This window comes from Equus przewalskii, chromosome 31 (assembly GCF_037783145.1).
Source record: "Equus przewalskii isolate Varuska chromosome 31, EquPr2, whole genome shotgun sequence".
In the NCBI taxonomy this organism is placed as follows: Eukaryota; Metazoa; Chordata; class Mammalia; order Perissodactyla; family Equidae; genus Equus; species Equus przewalskii.
The window spans coordinates 7318573-7336036 of NC_091861.1; the positions used below are offsets into that span (position 1 = coordinate 7318573).

At 51.6% G+C, this 17464-nt stretch overlaps 1 protein-coding gene across 1 annotated transcript in view; it reads left to right on the forward strand.

Annotated features, from left to right (window-relative positions):
• The window catches only part of PARP1 (poly(ADP-ribose) polymerase 1), a 52909-nt gene extending 38461 nt beyond the window's left edge, over positions 1-14448 (forward strand). Inside the window, exons 14-23 of the mRNA XM_070602661.1 lie at positions 3202-3330; positions 6316-6399; positions 7926-8048; positions 8624-8752; positions 10222-10320; positions 10817-10969; positions 11964-12091; positions 12842-12903; positions 13487-13601; positions 13873-14448. Of these exons, the coding sequence (XP_070458762.1) occupies positions 3202-3330; positions 6316-6399; positions 7926-8048; positions 8624-8752; positions 10222-10320; positions 10817-10969; positions 11964-12091; positions 12842-12903; positions 13487-13601; positions 13873-13954 (1104 nt within the window). The 3' untranslated portion in view covers positions 13955-14448. The remainder of the gene's footprint in view (positions 1-3201; positions 3331-6315; positions 6400-7925; positions 8049-8623; positions 8753-10221; positions 10321-10816; positions 10970-11963; positions 12092-12841; positions 12904-13486; positions 13602-13872) is intronic.
• The last annotated feature ends 3016 nt before the right edge of the window (positions 14449-17464 follow it).

Genomic DNA, 17464 nt, shown 5'->3' on the forward strand with positions numbered 1-17464 from the left:
GGAATTGCTGGATCATATGATAGTTCTAGTTCTGATTTTTTGAGGAACCTCCATACGGTTTTCCATCATGGCTGCACCAGTTTACATTCCCACCAACAGTACACAGGGCTCCCTTTTCTCCACATCCTCGCCAACACTTCTCTCTCGTCTTTTTGAAAATAGCCATTCTAACAGGTGTGAGGTGATATTTCATTGTGGTTTTGATCTGCATTTCCCTGATGATTAGTGATGTTGAGCATCTTTTCATGTACCTGTTGGCCATCCTTATGTCTTTGGAAAAATATCTATTCAAATCCTCTGTCCATTTTTCAATCACATTGTTTGGTTTTTTTGCTGTTGGATTGTATGAGTTCTTTATATATTTTGGATATTAGTCCCTTATTAAATATATGATTCGCAATTATTTTCTCCCATTCAGTAGGTTGCCTTTTCATTTTGTTGATGGTTTTCTTTGCTATGCAAATAGGTCACAATTTTTAATTCCAAATTACTTCTTACTAATTTCCTAATATCTCTCTTACCTCTATTTGTAGCTTGGCCATCTCCCTGCATACATTACCCAACAGTTTTCAGTTGTCTTTTGGCTATTTTTGTGGCCATTTTGTTTTAACAAAATACCTGCCTTATTCTTGTCAAAACCTATTAACTTACATAATCAGGGAAAAAATACACATTTATTTTGCAGGAGAAAGATTTGTAGATGGGTGCAGATTTTTTTTTTTTTTTTTTAGGTTGGCACCTGAGCTAACAACTCTTGCCAATCTTTTTTTTTTTCCTCCCTGCTTTTTTTCTCCCCATATCCCCCCAGTATATATATATATAGTTATATATATATAGTCTATATATAGTTGTAGGTCCTTCTAGTTGTGGCATGTGGGATGCCACCTCACCATAGCCTGATGAGCAGTGCCATGTCCGTGCCCAGGATCCGAACCAGCAAAACCCTGGGCCACTGAAGCAGAGTGCACAAACTTAACCACTTGGCCACGAGGCCGGCCCTAGATGGGTACAGATTTTAATTCCAAATCTTTGAGGCCTAGCATGTCTCAAAGGTGGAATTCTTTAGTTTCTAGAAAGTGTCATGAGTTCTCGGCACTGAGATCAGAATTTAACTGTTGTCTAATATTGAGGTAGAGGCCTTGGACTTTAGGGTTGGAGAGACTTGATCTGACTCAGCAGTGCCCCCTACTGAGTTAGTTTTCCAATTTCAAAAATGTTGTATCTGTTTTCGAAATTTTTGAGAAAGACAAAGGTACGAAAAATAAAAATCATCCAAGATTAACCACAAAGTCACGGTATGTGTCTTTCTTCAGTCTTCTTTCATTTCACGGGTACTTCTTCCCACAATAAAATTGGAGTCTTTCCTTCCGTACTGTGTTGCGCCCACCTGCTCTGTGCCTTAATGTACCAGGAATGTTCCCCATGTCTTCTAGAATGGTGCTATCCAAGAAAAATATGTGAGCACCTATGCAGTTTTAAATATTTTAGTAGCTACATTTTACAAAAACAAAAACACTGCAATGAATACTAGGAATTTATGTAACCCAGGACATCCAGAGTATATTATCATTTCAACATGTAGTTATCAATAAAATTATTGAGATATTTTACATTCTTTTGTTTTTTTTTTTACCAAATCTTTGAAATCTGGTGTATTTTTAATCCTTACAGCACATCTCCATTTAGACTAACTGCATTTTAAAACCAGTGGCCGCTGTGTTAAACTGCACTGACTCAGAGCATCGTTTCTTAAGGCTATATGGAATTCCATGCTGTGGATGGCCGTGATTCTTAATTTACCAAACACACCCCCCCTGCCCCCCAAATTAGGCATTTAGATTATCTCCAGGTGTTTGTTTATAATAATGCTGAAATACATATAAACATCTGTGTACCTGTCTGATTATTACCATTAGAGATGGAGTTGCTGGTCACAGAGTATATGCATTGAAATAAGGCTTTTAACACATTGATCGTTTTGCCTTCCAGTGAAGTTATCACCAGAGGACAAGAGTGCATTGAAGACTCAGTGTTTCCGCATTAAGAGTAGATCTGGTGATGTTGACAACCCCAGCCATGAGCACTGACACAGCACGGGTTCCTCTGCAGCTTAGTGAAGCCAGGCAGATTCCAGGATCAGAGCCCAGTGCCCGGCACCGTCACTCAAAACAAATACCAAACACTGTTAGTTGCTAGGAACACTGATGGACAGCACAGTCCCTGCCCTCGTGAGGTTCAAGAGTGAGAGGAGTTAGGGCATTTTCAATACCGTGTGGTCTTGGCTTAGCCTGCGTTCTCCAGATAGCAGGAGTAAAGTCTTGTGCTATTAGTTTATTAGGAAGTGCAGTCCCAGGGCGCAGGGGGTGGGTTGGGGGCGTGAGGCAGGAGGGGACAGAGGGTTAATGCTGGGATGTGCTCTGACATTGTCCAGCTGCCTGGCAGGAAGTGGGACTGGCCGCTTGATCCTTTGGACTACAGAGAAGGCTGTACGAACTTAGTCTTACAGTTGCCCCAGGGGTGAGGCAGTGCAGGAGAGAGGGAGGAGAATTTGTCCAGTGTCCCCTTAGTCCAAGGTTCACCCTCACAGATGCCCAGAATTTCTGGGCTGGACATGAGTAGGCACTGGGCAGGTTCCCAGGCAGGGCACCAGCAGCCCCAGTGTGGGAGGCGATCATTAGGAAGTGGTGAGGGTGCAAGGGGAGTGCTAGTCTGCACAGAGCTGGCTGCTGCTCTGGCGTCTGGAATAAGAATCTGGAGCAGCCAGGAGGACGTAGGGGTACTCAGAAAGTGTCTGATCCCTTTGCAAACTCACACATGCCCCTTCTGGCAGCTGCTGCCCGAACCTTTCTGATGAATGCTCAGCCTTTTTCTTTTTTTTCTTGAGGAAGATTAACCCTGAGCTAACATCTGTGCCAGTCTTCCTCTGTTTTATATGTAGGTCACTGCCACAGCGTGGCTGCTGGTGCATGGTATACTTCCACACTTGGGAACCGAACCCAGGCCGCCAAAATGGAGCACACCAAACAACCACTAGGCCTCAGGGCCGGCCCCCAACACTCAGCCTTTTTTGCTGGTGGCGCTCCATTGTACATCCTTTATCTGCAGCCCAGACCCCAAAACAACACGACCACTTTGCTTGGGTTGTTTAATTGGGCCTCTTACTGGTTTTCTTTTTCCTGTAATGTACCCTTTTCCCTAAAGGATGAAGAGGCGGTGAAGAAGCTGACGCTAAACCCTGGCACCAAGTCCAAGCTCCCCAAGCCAGTGCAGGAGCTCATTAAGATGATCTTTGATGTGGAAAGTATGAAGAAAGCCATGGTGGAGTATGAGGTTATTGCACATTTGTTTGATCTGAGCTGTCGCGGGGGTTGACAATTAAAGGGCTGAGCTGCTGGCGAGCTTGGGGCTGCTCTCCTTGGGTATCGGCTTTTCTTGCAAATCCTTCAGCCTGAGTCAGATCTGGCAGGAGTGCTGGGGCCTGAGCACTTGGTGCTCTGCAAAGGATGGTTGGACTTGCTGTGAAATGGATGGTGTGTTGGGGAGAGCTGGCCCCTGGTCTCCAGTCTGCTTGCTCTTATCTCCTTGTTGCCATGGTGGGTGTGTAGGCATCCTTCTGTGGCCCAACCAGACGGGCCAGTGGAGTTGTCATGGGAAGTCCAGGACGTGGCCTCCTTAACTGTAAAAGAGCCGCCGTGACCAGCCTTGACAGAAGTGCAGAGAACTGACACCTGCTTCATCGGATAAAATCCGCACCAGCTGTTTGTAGGAAGAGGATGGGGGTGGGGCTGGATGGAGTGGGGGTGATGGTGGTTAGATTAGTCATGCTCCTCCCTGGGGCAGAATAGTGGGGACCACAGGCCAAGGCCAGGCATCCCCATTTGTTCTCCATCCTGTCTCCCCTGGGAGATGAGTGCAGAAGGGCCCTTTGTTCTTGCCCCTGGCGTCAGAGCTCTTGCGCGCTGACCTGGGACTTCCGAGCACAGATGGCCCAGGTGCTGCTGGTATCTGGCTGGCAGACACTCTCCCTGCTTCCCCAGCCGCTGAGCCCAGACACTGCACACTGCTCTGAGAAACGAGCAGGGACGAGTGAAGAGAGCAAGAGGTGCAGATCAGTCTTGGCCCTTCCACGCCTTCTCCGAGGGCTTGCTTCCCACGTCCTTTCTAGAGGCTGCCGGCCAGTCTGGGAGAAGGGGACGGGGGACAAACCTGGGTGGGGTAAGCCACTGGCAGCCTCTTCCTCCTCAGCCCCGTGCCTCCTTCTGGAGCTCGGCCCACAGGCCTGCTCACGGCTCAACTGTGAGGTTGAGAACAGGGTGTCCCATTACACCCTAGCCGTCCCCAACGGGTGTGAAAATGGCCAGGGCCTTTCAGCCTTCCGGTTCAAATGGATACGTAACCTGGCTTCTGTCTGGGCGCTCTGACTAGTGTGAACAACTTTGATGGGCCCACCGAGAATGTGGGCGTGTGAGGAAGAGGGGGAGCAATGTGCTGCGGGCGGGAGAGGGTCTCCTTTCCATTAGTGTTTTAAAAGAAACGCCTCCCGCGTCATCTCTTGTTTGTCTGTGCTTCATAGAACCTGTCGGCTATTGTCAGACCCAAGTCTCTTCCTGTGAAACGACCTTTTTCTGTTGGTTTCCACCCAGAAGAGTAACTAGTTTTGCAGGAGAAAATGGCCAGGGCCTGCTGCCAGAGCGGGCTGGAAGGCAGCCTGTGGGGACGGTGGGAAGCAGGGTGGCTGCTGCAGCCTGACGGGTCCACGTGGGCTTAGGTGACCAGGTTGCGGGGGGGCCTGGTGCCCATGTGAGGAAGGCGAGTCCACACCAGAGCAGAGAGGGCTGGGTGCTCCGTTGGCGGCGAGGAGAGGTTGTGTGCCGTGTCCACAGAAGGCTCCCTCTGGTACGGCTGTGGCTCGCGTGGCCGCGCCATCCCTAGGCAGCAGGCTGCACCCGGGTTTCTGTCCGGGCGTGGGGGCGGTTTGTGCTGACCGAGCCCTTCTCTCTTCTTGTGGCCTCTGTGTGCTTTGAGGGTGTAGGTTAGAGAGACCAGGTCTTGTCTTTAAAACAAACACCAGAGTTACAGACTCGGTGCATACTGCTGCCTTCAAGGCATCCCCTCCCTGGTCGCGCTGCTCTCACTCACGGCACCCGGAGAGCTCCTGCTGGGCGCTCGCCTCAGAGCCGATTGATGACCAGTCCCTTCTAAAGCCAGCTGCTCTCCTCGTTCTTGGCTTCAACTGTTTAACTCTTTCCAGAAACAGGGTCTCCCCGCAGCACGGGGACAGTGTTATGGGTAAAGAGGCAGATGTGCCACAGCTCGTGGTCCTTACGGGACGCTGTTGCCGCTGGCCCCTGCTTGGTGCCTGAGGAGCTGCGAGCCGTTTCGCATCGTATTTAATTTAACCACCAGAGTGGTTCTGTTTCTCGGATGCCTGTTGAGCGCGGTCCCTGTCCCAGGCACTGCAGACGCCGGCGGTGCAGAGAGGGATCAGGTGCCGTCTTGGGCCCGGGAGCTCGGAAGGGTCCATTGGGAATGGCCCGGAGACAGAGTCAGGATGCAGAGTGCAGGGTCCACTGTGTACAGATGTGCGAGGGGGCCGAGCAAGCAACACAGGCAGGGTCGCTCCCAGAGGGAGCGGGTGCCTTTTGAGGAAGGTGGCCCCATTTTGTGGATGAGAAACCGAGGCTGAGAGCGGATGCACCACTAGCTAACTGGTGGCCAGGCCGCCTGGCCGCAGATCTCATGCTTCTCCTCCACACCTTGTCACCTCTGTTGAGGGTGGTTCCCAGGGCGTTGTGGGCAGTAGCAGTGTTGCTGGAACAGTGTTCAGCCTTTTGGGGTAAGTGATTTGAAAGGGGCAGCATTGATTCGAATATAAATATGTGTGTTCAGGAGTGTGTCCTTTTAAAATGATTGTCACCACTTGATGGCTCTTGTTTTCGGGCTGGGAACTGCCTTGGCTCTGAGACCCCAGGGAGGCCACCTGGGCTCACCCTCATCCTCGCTTTGGAATTCGATGGGAATTGTGCCATATCTTCTAGAAGGGCTGGGCTCTTTCAAACTGCGCGCAGGCCCTGGTTGGCCTATCCCTGCCGTAGATGAAGTGAGCTAGAATCTCCCCTCACACAGACTCCTGTCCCCACAGTGAGGGTCAGGCTGCAGACTCTGGAGCTGGGGCCGTGGTCTTCCCAGGAGGACCAGGCAGCCTTCTGACTGCATCCGTTGGGGACCCAGGAGGCGGGGAGTGGTCAGTGCACTTCTCCGTCTTCATGCTGCACCGTGCCCACCTTTCAAAGGGAAAATCCCCTGTGTCCTCAGATTGACCTTCAGAAGATGCCCTTGGGGAAGCTGAGCAAGAGGCAGATCCAGGCCGCCTACTCCATCCTCAGTGAGGTCCAGCAGGTAAGCAGGGCTGACCGTCCTCCCAGCTGCCTGCGGGTCCCCAGCCCACCTCCCGTCGGGTTATAGCAGTACATTTACTCAAGGTTAATGAACTAGACGTACTGAGCCATGGTTCATGACGGTTTAGATTTTTTTCAACTCAACAATTATTGAATTGTTGAAAAGTATGACTAATGCCTGCCACTTGCAAAAGGCGGTCACAAAACTAATGCATTAGCAATGTTTTCAAGATCAGATATGTAATAAGCTCCCTTTAAGTTGATGAGGAGTTTGGTTCTCCTACCTGATGAAAATGTTCTGATTTTATCTTGTGTGTCCTTAAGAGTTAGGCTGAGTTTATTTTGCACTTACTAGGAAATCATCAAATCGAAAGCTAAATATTTTCTTACTTTCGTTCATGTTCATTCCACAACAGCTTATCTACCAAGGTCCCCTCTGGTCCCCGGAGCCTTCGAGCTGCACCCTGAGGGGCTAGAGGGTTCCGCTTGTGTTTGGGGTGGGTTGCAGGCCTGGCTTGTGGAAGAAGAAAGCACACAGGAAGCTGAAGTGGGGCTGGGAACGTGGACGTTGTGGCTGGTGCTGGAGAAGAGGCCCTGAAACGTGGCAGTTAATCCGGTTACAGCGGGTCCCAAGCAGTGACCTCTTTCTTTGTTACCCACTGGCTGAGACCTGAAAGGCTTTCCTGAGCCCAGGCTCTGCCCTGTTCCAGAATCCCCAGCTAGAAGGTCTGGGATGGGGTCCTTACCATTGCACAGAGTGAACTTAGCACAGACAGATTTACAGGCTGGAGAAAGGCCTGTGTCACAGTGAGAAGTAGACATGGGGCCTCTGGCCTACAGGGTGCCAACTCATTGCTCCTTTACCATCGTGTGGTCACCCAGGATGTCTGCCAAGCATGCAGGGTCCCAGTGGTCCAGCTTCTCCATCTATTCATGCATCTATTGAGTGCCTTCTGTGTCTAGAGCACTAACTGGCACTGTGGCAGGAAGGGGAGCTTATTAGCCTTTCTGTGGCAGGCCACCTGGACCTCCAGGTGTGATAAAAAGGACCTCCCTGCCTTAAAGGTAAAAGTCAGTGGATGAAGGGGGGCCTGACTGAATTTTATAGCAATAGGGTTTTTCCCCTTGCAGCGTTTTATTATGAAAAGTCTTCAAACATACAAAAAGTGGGAAGAATCTTAGAGCAATTCCCGTGAACCCACCGCCTAGATGCTACAGTTAACATTGTGCATAGCACTCGGGGGGCTTTATAGGTCCATAGTTACACTGTTTGTACAGATGAAATTTTGTATGGGAAGCCGATTGTGTGCTGAGCCACACAGTGTAAGGATAGGAATCCTGCTGAGTTGTGTGACACCAGCAGGAAGCTGGTCTCGCGAGAATTTCCCTGCGTCTGCTGGCTCATGCACACACGAGGCTACCTGGGGACTCCACTGCACACCCCCCTGCCAGAGGAGAAAGCCCGGCCCAGTGTAGGGGGCTCGGAGCTGCTGCCTCAGTCTGTTGCCTCTGTCCCCTCCCCTACAGGCGCTGTCCCAGGGCAGCGGCGACTCCCAGATCCTGGATCTCTCAAACCGCTTCTACACCCTGATCCCCCACGACTTTGGGATGAAGAAGCCTCCGCTCCTGAACAACACAGACAGTGTGCAGGTAGCGCCGACGTGCAGGAGGGAGCCGCGGGCCTGGGCATTGCTCCCCGCGACTGTCCCTCCATGTCATGATCCCTGAGGGCAGGGGCCGGTGCTGGAGGGGCCGCCTCTGCACCCTCGTTTTCCGGTGGGGTTTCTACCCACATTGGTGGAGACAGCCTACAGGCAAAATTGATGGGTTTTCCCGCCCCTATTCTGTCACATCAGTCTGGGGAAGAGAGCCATGTGCGCAGGAGAGGCTGTCCTCTTAACCGCATGTCCCTCCCTGCTCTCCCTCCCTGCCTCACAAGGGAGCCAGTGGTAGGTCCCCACCTGTCACCAGTGTGTGCAAGGGGAAAGGCAGTTCTCGCCATAGCCGTGTAGCTTCTGCTTCTCCCTCCCCCAGGGAGCAAGAAGTCCTCAGGAGCGTTCACTATGAACGACAGATGACAAGCTGTCTCCGACCAGCTGGGAGGCACCCCCCTTCACTGTCTCTTTGGGCCGTCATCTGCATTTGGGTTTTCTGTGCCAAAATGGGAGGGCAAGTCTCTCCCTCACCTTGGTACCTCGCTCAGGTTTTTCTTTTTGTTCATGCAGGCCAAGGTGGAAATGCTGGACAACCTGCTGGACATCGAAGTGGCCTACAGCCTGCTCAGGGGTGGGTCTGATGATAGCAGCAAGGACCCAATTGACGTCAACTATGAGAAGCTCAAAACTGACATTAAGGTAACAGGGCCGGCCCTTTCTGGAGCATCCTGACTGCTCATCCCAGGAGCAGCGGTCCCCACACTCAAGTGTGTGTCAGGATCTCCTGCAGAGCTTCTTAAAACAGGTTGCTGGGGCCCGAGAGTTGGCCTTCTGACAAGGTCCCAGATGTTGCTGCTGGTGGTCCTTTGAGACCCTCGGAGCATTTCACTTATAAATAAGCCCTTGTTTGCAAGGCAGCCTGCCGAGCCGGGGCCTCAGTTTGCTGGAGAGGCTGGTTTTTGAGGGGCCTTACAGAAAGTTCTTTACTCCTTAACGTAGAGAGGATCTCTGTTTTTGGAGACGCTTAGGCATGGACTCTGGAAGGTTTGTTACTGGTATTCCGTGTCAGAAGTGGAAATGCCTGATGGCAGCTGTAGTAAAAATGCAGTGCCCGGGCTCACCTTGTCTGGAGGTGAAGTGGCCGCGTTGGTGCACACAGGCCTTGAGCCTCATTGTATCGGATGCTTGGGCAGCAATCACCCTGCTGGCGCCAACTGGGAGGCCTTTTTGCTTCAGCTCTGAGCTTGCGCGGCCCCAAGCCTGGTCTCCTCCCGTGTGCCTCCCTCCCTCTGTCCCTGCCTCCTCCCCTGCACTGCTCCAGGGTTCAAGTGCTCCCGAGTCTGGAGGCCTGGGACGGTGGGTTTATGTCCCTGAGAATGGCCTTTGCCCCTTGCTTCGGACGAATCCAAGCTCTGTGGGTCTGTGCAGGCTGAGGCCCCAAATGTCACTTGTTTTGTCCCTGGGGTACCTTCTTGATGGGAATGCTGTGGGTGGCATGGTCCTTTGTGAAGGGTTGTTATTCTCTCTCTTTACAATTCTGAAACCCTTTAATTAAGAGGCTATGAGGAAGACCAGAATTCCTGGATTTTCTGGACTTTGGGTAGGAATATGAAAATATAGGAGAACACACGTAGCGTTTCTCAGAACACGCTTACGTCTGTTTAGTATTGAAGACATCCACCGGTTGATGGGTATTTAGTGGGTGGATGCTCTGAGCCGCAGTGTATGTGGCCCTGAGACTTCAGAAGAGGCGGAGCCGTCCTCCCCTCCTCAGAACCCCTGCAGCTGATCGCATCCCTGCTGCCCTGATCGCAAGTGTTGGGCCGTGGGACTCTCCCAGCCCACGTGTTCTAACTCTGAGGAGCTGAACCGTTACCTGGGAGCCAGCTCCTGGTTCTGGAGGCTCCCTGTTCACAGTGAGCCCCATATTTCTAGCTTTCCTGATATCCCAAAGACAGAAGGAACGCTGGGATCCTCTCACAGCCCAAACAGGGAAGAAGCCGATGCCTGAGGACGTGGGACCACTGGCCCGGCACACGGCCTGTCTCGGTCCTGCCTGGGCTGCTTCGATGGCCGCCGTGTCGATCTGTGCGTTGGCTGAGCCTGTGATTGTTCCTCCTGTCTCCAGGGGTCTCCTTTGCTCTAATTCCAAGACACCTTTCTTGTAGGTGGTGGACAAAGATTCCGAGGAAGCCGAGACCATCAGGAAGTACGTAAAGAACACGCACGCGACCACACACAATGCGTATGACCTGGAAGTCGTTGATGTAAGAACCTCTTGTCCCTCCATCCCCTTTATGACCTGCCAGCCCTTCCCTGCTCCTTGTTCCAGCCTGGCCGACGTACAAAGGAGCAGTTTGCTTTAAATAACCTGAGGCAGTGACTCATGTACTTGTTGAGCAGAAAAATTAGCAGTCTTACGGTTTTGAGGTGGCTTTTTATCCTGTTTTAAAGGACATTGCCTGTCCCAAAAGCTAGTTTTAGAATCAGAAGATACTATCTGAGATCCAAAATAAAGTGTTTCCGGCGTGCATCTGCTACAGGTGGTTTTCATGTTAATAGCTGGTCTCTGCCAGACGGGACCTTGGCTGGCCGTGTTGCTCCCTCCCAGCCGGATTGGAACACCTTATGTACTGCAGCAGATCTTAAGGTTTCTAGCTCTGGGGACACCTGGTCGCCTCCTCTGTCTAGTCAGATCTTTCCTTTAACCAGAGTAACCCATGGCTTCTTTCGTCTCTCTCCTTTATTTATTCCCGCCACCAGATCTTTAAGATAGAGCGCGAAGGGGAGAGCCAGCGTTACAAGCCCTTTAAGCAGCTGCATAACCGGAGGCTGCTGTGGCACGGCTCCAGGACCACCAACTTTGCTGGGATCCTGTCCCAGGGTCTCCGGATAGCCCCACCTGAAGCGCCTGTGGTAAGTGCCTGGCCTGGGGAGGTGTGGGGCCGGCATTGCCCGTCTCTGCGGTTATCTCCGTAAAGCTTTACAGATCCTTAGGTAGAAGTGCTCCGGCCCCAGTGAGGAAGGGGCCTGTTTAAGAGGTGGGCGTTGGCTCAGCTGTGGCTGACGGGTGGCTGTCGCCAGGCATTCCTCCCCAGACCCTCAGCCAGAGCCCCAGACAGTGCTTTCATCTCCATTCTCCTAACTCTAAGTCTGTCGATGGTGTGGCTGCTCACAGATAGAGCCTGGGTTCTGGAACAAAGGAAGTAAAGTGTCCGGGCCCCGCTGTGAATGCTAATTGGCGTGTTGACATGCAAAAAACAGACTTTGGCCACAGGCCAGGCTGGGTTCAGAGCTGCCTCTGCCACTGCCCAGCTGGCGGCCTGCAGGAGTTTCACTGTCCTTCTCAGGAGAATATGGTGATAAACGAGGAAAGCCCTACCCAGACACGGGGGTCGTTATGTCCCTTACGGGATTATAGAAGTGACCAGCTGGACGGGACCTTAGAAGTGGCCTTCAAGCCTCTCATCTTAACAGTTGTGAAAAGTGAGAAGCGAAGAGGTTTAATGACTCACCGGTGTGTGTAGTAACCTGTGACTTGGGCAAATGGCCTAACCAACCTCTCTGTAGCTTGAGTTTCGCTTACAAAAGGGAGCACAAAGACTAGGCGGCACGCTGGGGCGTTCGCAGTGCCCGGCACTAGTCTAAGCGTTTACAAACTCATTTAAATTTTTCACAACCGCCCCCTGAGGTTCTTTTCCCCAGTTCAGAGAAGAAAGTGGGGTCCAGAGAGATTAAGGAACTTCTTGCGGCCCCTCCGTGCCTGGCGGAAGTGGGATCTGAACAGCCTGGCTTGTGAGCTCAGGCCTTGAAGCCCCCTCTCGGGGCGCTGGTGTCGGCCCTCAGTAAACAGACAGAGCTGTAACTTCCCATTAGAGGGTTTTCAACTGTGCCTTTTCCGACCCTCCAGACAGGCTACATGTTTGGTAAAGGGATCTATTTCGCTGACATGGTCTCCAAGAGCGCCAACTACTGCCACACGTCTCAGGGAGACCCGATAGGCTTAATCTTGCTGGGGGAAGTTGCCCTTGGGAACATGTGAGTACGCCTGGCTTTGGGGCTGGGGCCACTTGATGGGGATGGATGGGGTGGGCTGTAGGGAGGAGAACTCCCCTTGGCTGGGAGGTGGCCCTGGGAATTCCCCACCAAATTATGGGACCCAACAGTTAGGTGGCAGGTGGCAGAAACCAGTTTGAGTGAAGTGAACGAGGGGGATAGAAGAATCCTCGCGAAACCCAAGGCTGGGAGCACAGCCAGGCCTCGGCGGGAGCTGTGGGCTGGGAAGCAGAGGTTGGCTTGCACAAAGGGTGGTCGCCCCGCAGCGCCCCTCCCCCTGCTGATGTTTAGATTTTCTGTTTGAGATCAACTGAGATCAAACTGGAGTCTCCATCCCAGTTGCAGACTCCGTGCAGAGGACATCTGACTGGTCCAGCTTGGACTGGGTGTCCACCTTGGTCCTGTCAACTGTGACTCGAAGAGCAGGGTTACGTAATAGGCCGGGGATCATGGACCAGACAGAAACTTCCAGAATGGGCAGCCATATCTCTAAACCAGCCCTTTCCTTGAAAATACCCCCCGTAGCAGTGATCACTGACACAAACTCTGTTCAAGAAGGACTGTCCCTTCAGTTTCGGGAGCCGGAGTAGGGGGCGCTCCTAGCAGGGCAGTCAGACTGGGTTCTCTGGGTGCTCATCTCGTCTTGTCACTTGACCTTGTTCTACTAATCAGACTTTGGTTTGAGGGCCTGGTGTCCTCGGGGCTCTTCTGAGACTGTCCTGTCTCAAACAGGTATGAACTGAAGCATGCGTCGCACATCAGCAAGTTACCCAAGGGCAAGCACAGCGTCAAAGGTAACGTGCTTCCAAAGCTGCTGCTGCAGCCACGCATCCTGGACAGCATGGGGAGGGAGCTCTCTTCCCCAAAAAGGCTGCCTTCCTGTGGCTAGCTGTTGAATGGCTGGAGGTTCATTAAAAACAGTCTCACTCTCTGTGGCTGCAGCTAGTACCACGAATGCCCTAGAGCAGAGGCTCAGTTCGAGCCCAGTAGCGCTGGCTGTGGGTTTTAACCTGACTCTGAGCTCCAGCACTGAGGCACCTCTGGTGGCATGGTGGTACCCGGAGCATCTTGGATTGCTGGAGCCCAGAGCACCTGATGGTTTAGGGCCTCCAACTGCCTGGCTGAAGTGACTGCTTGGCAGAAATATGATCCTATGGTGGGGGAAGGGGGGTGCTCCTATTATTAAAATCAGTCAAGGCGGATGCCCTGGGAACTTGATTTATAACCTGCAGTTTTCTGTCTGGAAGGACAAAGCGTGGAATTTGTGTGTCTTTAAAATGAACACATAGACCCAACGTAAAATCGATCTCATGACCCTGGAAGATTTTCAAGATCCCCTCTCACAATTCATATCTCTTGGTGTCTCCTTTTTTGCAGGTTTGGGCAAAACCACCCCTGACCCCTCAGCCAGTGTTACTATGGATGGCGTGGAGGTGCCCCTGGGGACTGGGATTTCGTCGGGGGTGAGCGACACCTGCCTGCTGTATAATGAGTATCCTTTTACAAGTGCGCGTGCTGCACGAGCCCGCGGGGATGTCCTGGGTCTGTCGAGCCACTTGCATGCAGCCAGTTTACCTGGGGCGGACTGAGGAGAGACCGTCCTGTCATGTGTCTCCTGGCGAGCAGTTCCCCCTCAGTGGTCTCTCCCCACCTGGTTAAGCCTTGTTCACAGGGTGTGACCAGCGCCCACATCCCACCAGCTGGGGGCAGCACGGGCACCCTCCATTGTAAGGCCGTTGGCTCCTTGACGCGCTTCCCTCCAGGTACATTGTCTATGATATTGCTCAGGTAAATCTGAAGTATCTGCTGAAGCTGAAGTTCAATTTTAAGACGTCCCTCTGGTGAACTGTGAGGGGTGGCTTCGTCGCGGCCCAGTGGCTCTGGTATGAATTTGCCTGCTGGCTGTGCCCTGGCTCACTGGGCGGGCGCCTCGGCGGCGCTGCCGAGGGATGGTCCTTTCACGGAGTCTCCTTAGAAGGGGTTTTATATCAACACTCGGTCTCATGTGAAGCGGTTTTTCCCAGCTTTTCAAATCCCTTGTTTGTGTTGGTCGGGGGAGGGGGGTGGGGGGAGGGGGTTGTTTGGGGTTTTCCCTGCCAGCCATAACCCTGGTAGGTACAACTGACAGTAGAGGAAAAGTTGGGAAGAGGTTGGGGGGTTTTTTTGTCTAGACTAGTCCTGTGGAAAGAACCGAGCCACGTTAGCACGTCCGCCTTCCTGGTTTCCCACAGAAGGAAAAAATCTCCCACCCTTATTTCTAAGTGTTTGTCTTTAGTTTTGATTCTGGAAAAATGTTAAGCATTTATTTTGAGGTAAAAATAAAAACTAATTTCATACTATTTAGATTTTCTTTTGCAATTTTTGTCACCCTTTTAGCTGTTTTTGGTGGGGGGTGGGGAGGACAGTGGGGAGACCAAAAGGAGGAACATGAACAATTTCTCATACTTACAAACAAAAAGCGCTTACCTTTTCTAGAGACTCTTGAACATGGAAGCTCTCAGAGTATGTGGACTAGTACATTAAAGTTGTATTTAAAATTCTCGACTTTTCCTATGAGCAGTTTTGTCTTCCAAATTAAAACTATGTCGCCGATATACGAGGTTTAATAGTAGTTCTCAACTAAAATGGAAACGGCTTCCATATGTGTGTTTAGTCTCATTCTGACTGCAGAGTTGGGTAATCTTCAGTTTCAGGGTCCGGTATCTGTGAAACCCCAGGATGGGCCAGGCAGCCAACAGCACTGCCCAGTGGGCACGCCCATCTGAGTGGCAGGAACCCAGACGCCAAGCGCAGGGAGACACTCCTGCTTTTCTTCAGCTCCCCGGATACACTGCAGTGATAAACCTCTTGTGCCGGCCTGTTCTGGTCTATGGAGAATCACTGTACATACACCGTATTGCCTCGGAGTGCCGTGCATTTGAGAATGGCGCTTAAATGTCTACATTTCAGTTCCCTGAAAGCCAGGATGGTCCCTACAACACTGTTGACCTTTTAGAGAAGGAGAATGGGAAGTGTAGGCCAGAAAGCAGAGCCACGGGCAAGAGGAGGCAGCAAAGTGAGCTGATGTCTCAAATCCGAAAGTTACACTGGGTTCTGTGGTGAGGGAAACAAAGGCCAGACATCATTCGAGGCAAGAAAGAAGGAAAACAAGTTTTCTCTGAGTTGAGCCACATTTAAATGATGATAACCACAGGTGCACTTTATGAACTGTGGCTATGTCCTGTAGTCCCCATGCAGTTAACAAATACAGGCCCAAGCTTAGGTCTTAGATGTCAGATACAGAAACGCGGGCACGTCCACTTGATAAGAATAGAGTCCTTGTCTTTTTACTTCCCTTAACTTTTGGTGAAAATCTTTATTTGGCACCTTTGACCCGAGACCCACCCCCTCCCCAATTAGCCAGCCATTGGGTAAGGCTCTCAGGCTCCCTGACCCTGAGCACTCTATTCTTCCCGCTTCTCATCAGCACAGAGAAGGGCGGTCACCTCACAGTGCCTGATCAAAGTATTTTGGGGTTGGAGTGGTCACTCACTGGGTTCCCTGTAATCAAACTGATTTCTTTCTTAAAGAGAGATTCACATTTCTGAATCCATTTTTTTCTTCTAAAAGGGAACCTACCGTATTATGTTTCAGTATTCACATTTTGGGTTGCTTTCTTCACTTTAAAAAATGTAAGTCCTGGGGGCCGGCCCCATGGCCAAGTGGTTGAGTTCCCGCACTCTGCTTTGGCAGCCCAGGGTTTCGCCAGTTCGTATCCTGGGCATGGACATGGCACTGCTCATCAGGCCATGCTGAGGCAGTGTCTCACATGCTACAACTAGAAGGACCCACAACTAAAAATATGCAACTATGTACCGGGGGACTTTGGGGAGAAAAAGGAAAAATAAAATCTTTTTTAAAAAAAAGAAAAACAAATGTAAGTCCTCTCTCCACATGGCAGCTAAAATGCGTGCAGTTAATTTACAAATTTTTCAAACAGCTTGCACAGAAACATGGGGCACTCAGGGAGAGGAGGCGCTGCCCTCCCTCCGGCCTCTGCCTGGAAACACCGTTGGCTCACTCTTTAGACCACACCGTTCCACACAGCCGCACGCGCACCTGTATAAATATTCGAAGCAGAGGCGCCACAGGGGACTCCAGTGTGTTGACCCGTGGCCTCTGCTCTGGCAGTGCTCTCGCTTCACTAAGGACATTGATCTCTTTGGGAGGAGGACAGTCCTTCGGCATCCTGGAGCGCTTCCTTGAAGCTGCTGTTGCATGGTGTGTCTGGAACTTCACCCTGGGCTGAGCCTCAGGCACTGCTTCAGGCAGTCCCCTGAAATCCGGGTCGCCTGGCCCCTGGTGCACGCGTAGGACGTACTTTGTGTGTTAAGTATTCACACTGAAAGCCTGTGAGGTGCGTTGTCCTTCTCCGAAACCTGGCATTGTAACAGTCTTGCACCGTGTAACCATGTTTCAGTCAACGACAGACCGCACGTGTGACGGTGGTCCCATAAGATTAGTCCCACAGCCTCAGTGTGTGGCAGGCTGTACCATCCAGGTTTGTGTAAGTGCACTCCGGGATGTTTGCAGAGCAACCAAATTGCCTAACAACACATTTCTCAGAACGAATCCCCGTTGTCAAGAGACACATGGCCGTGTTGAGATCTCAGTATCAGGAGTGGTTTGTCTTTGACCTGTTGGCTGGTTTTATTACACTCCAGTGTCACCTAGGTACTTCAGGGATTTCACATTTCCTGAAGTGATAGTACAGCCTTTCCCTTAAATTGTCTCAATTCCCAAAAGATTGGGAATTGTTTTTTCAAGGAGCAGTGTCTCCACCACTTCTCCAGGCAGGGTCTTTGAACTGCTGACTCAGTGGGGGCCACGGCTGGTCTGGCGAGCGAGGTCTGGTGCAGGGATGAACAGCAGCCCCCTGCCCGCTTCGCTTCCGCCGTTTAACCTCTGCGGAGAAGGTTAGCAGCCTCTATTTGCCCGTTTTTCTGGTTTAAGAGAGCAGTGCCAGTTTTCTCATTGTTCACTAGTCTCTGGGAAATCTAGGTTAAAAGAAGATACGTTCTTGGAGACTCATTTTAAAAAGTGAAAAAATGTGGTGTGTAAACATTTTCCCCACCGGGGCCTTGGCCCTTGTGTAGAAGTTGCCGACTAGTGGACGGTGCCGGTATTGGGGACACCTGGATGTTAGCACGGTGGGCACGGTGGGCCCGAGGGAAGCCGTCCACTGCCGAGCTGTTCACAGCCTTGCTTCTGACCGAGGAGCTCATTTCACAACACAGCAAGTGCAGCTGTGGGCTCGTGCCCTTGAATTAACGGGTTTTGCCACACCCAGAAGTGGCCTAATTAAAAGGTGGAATG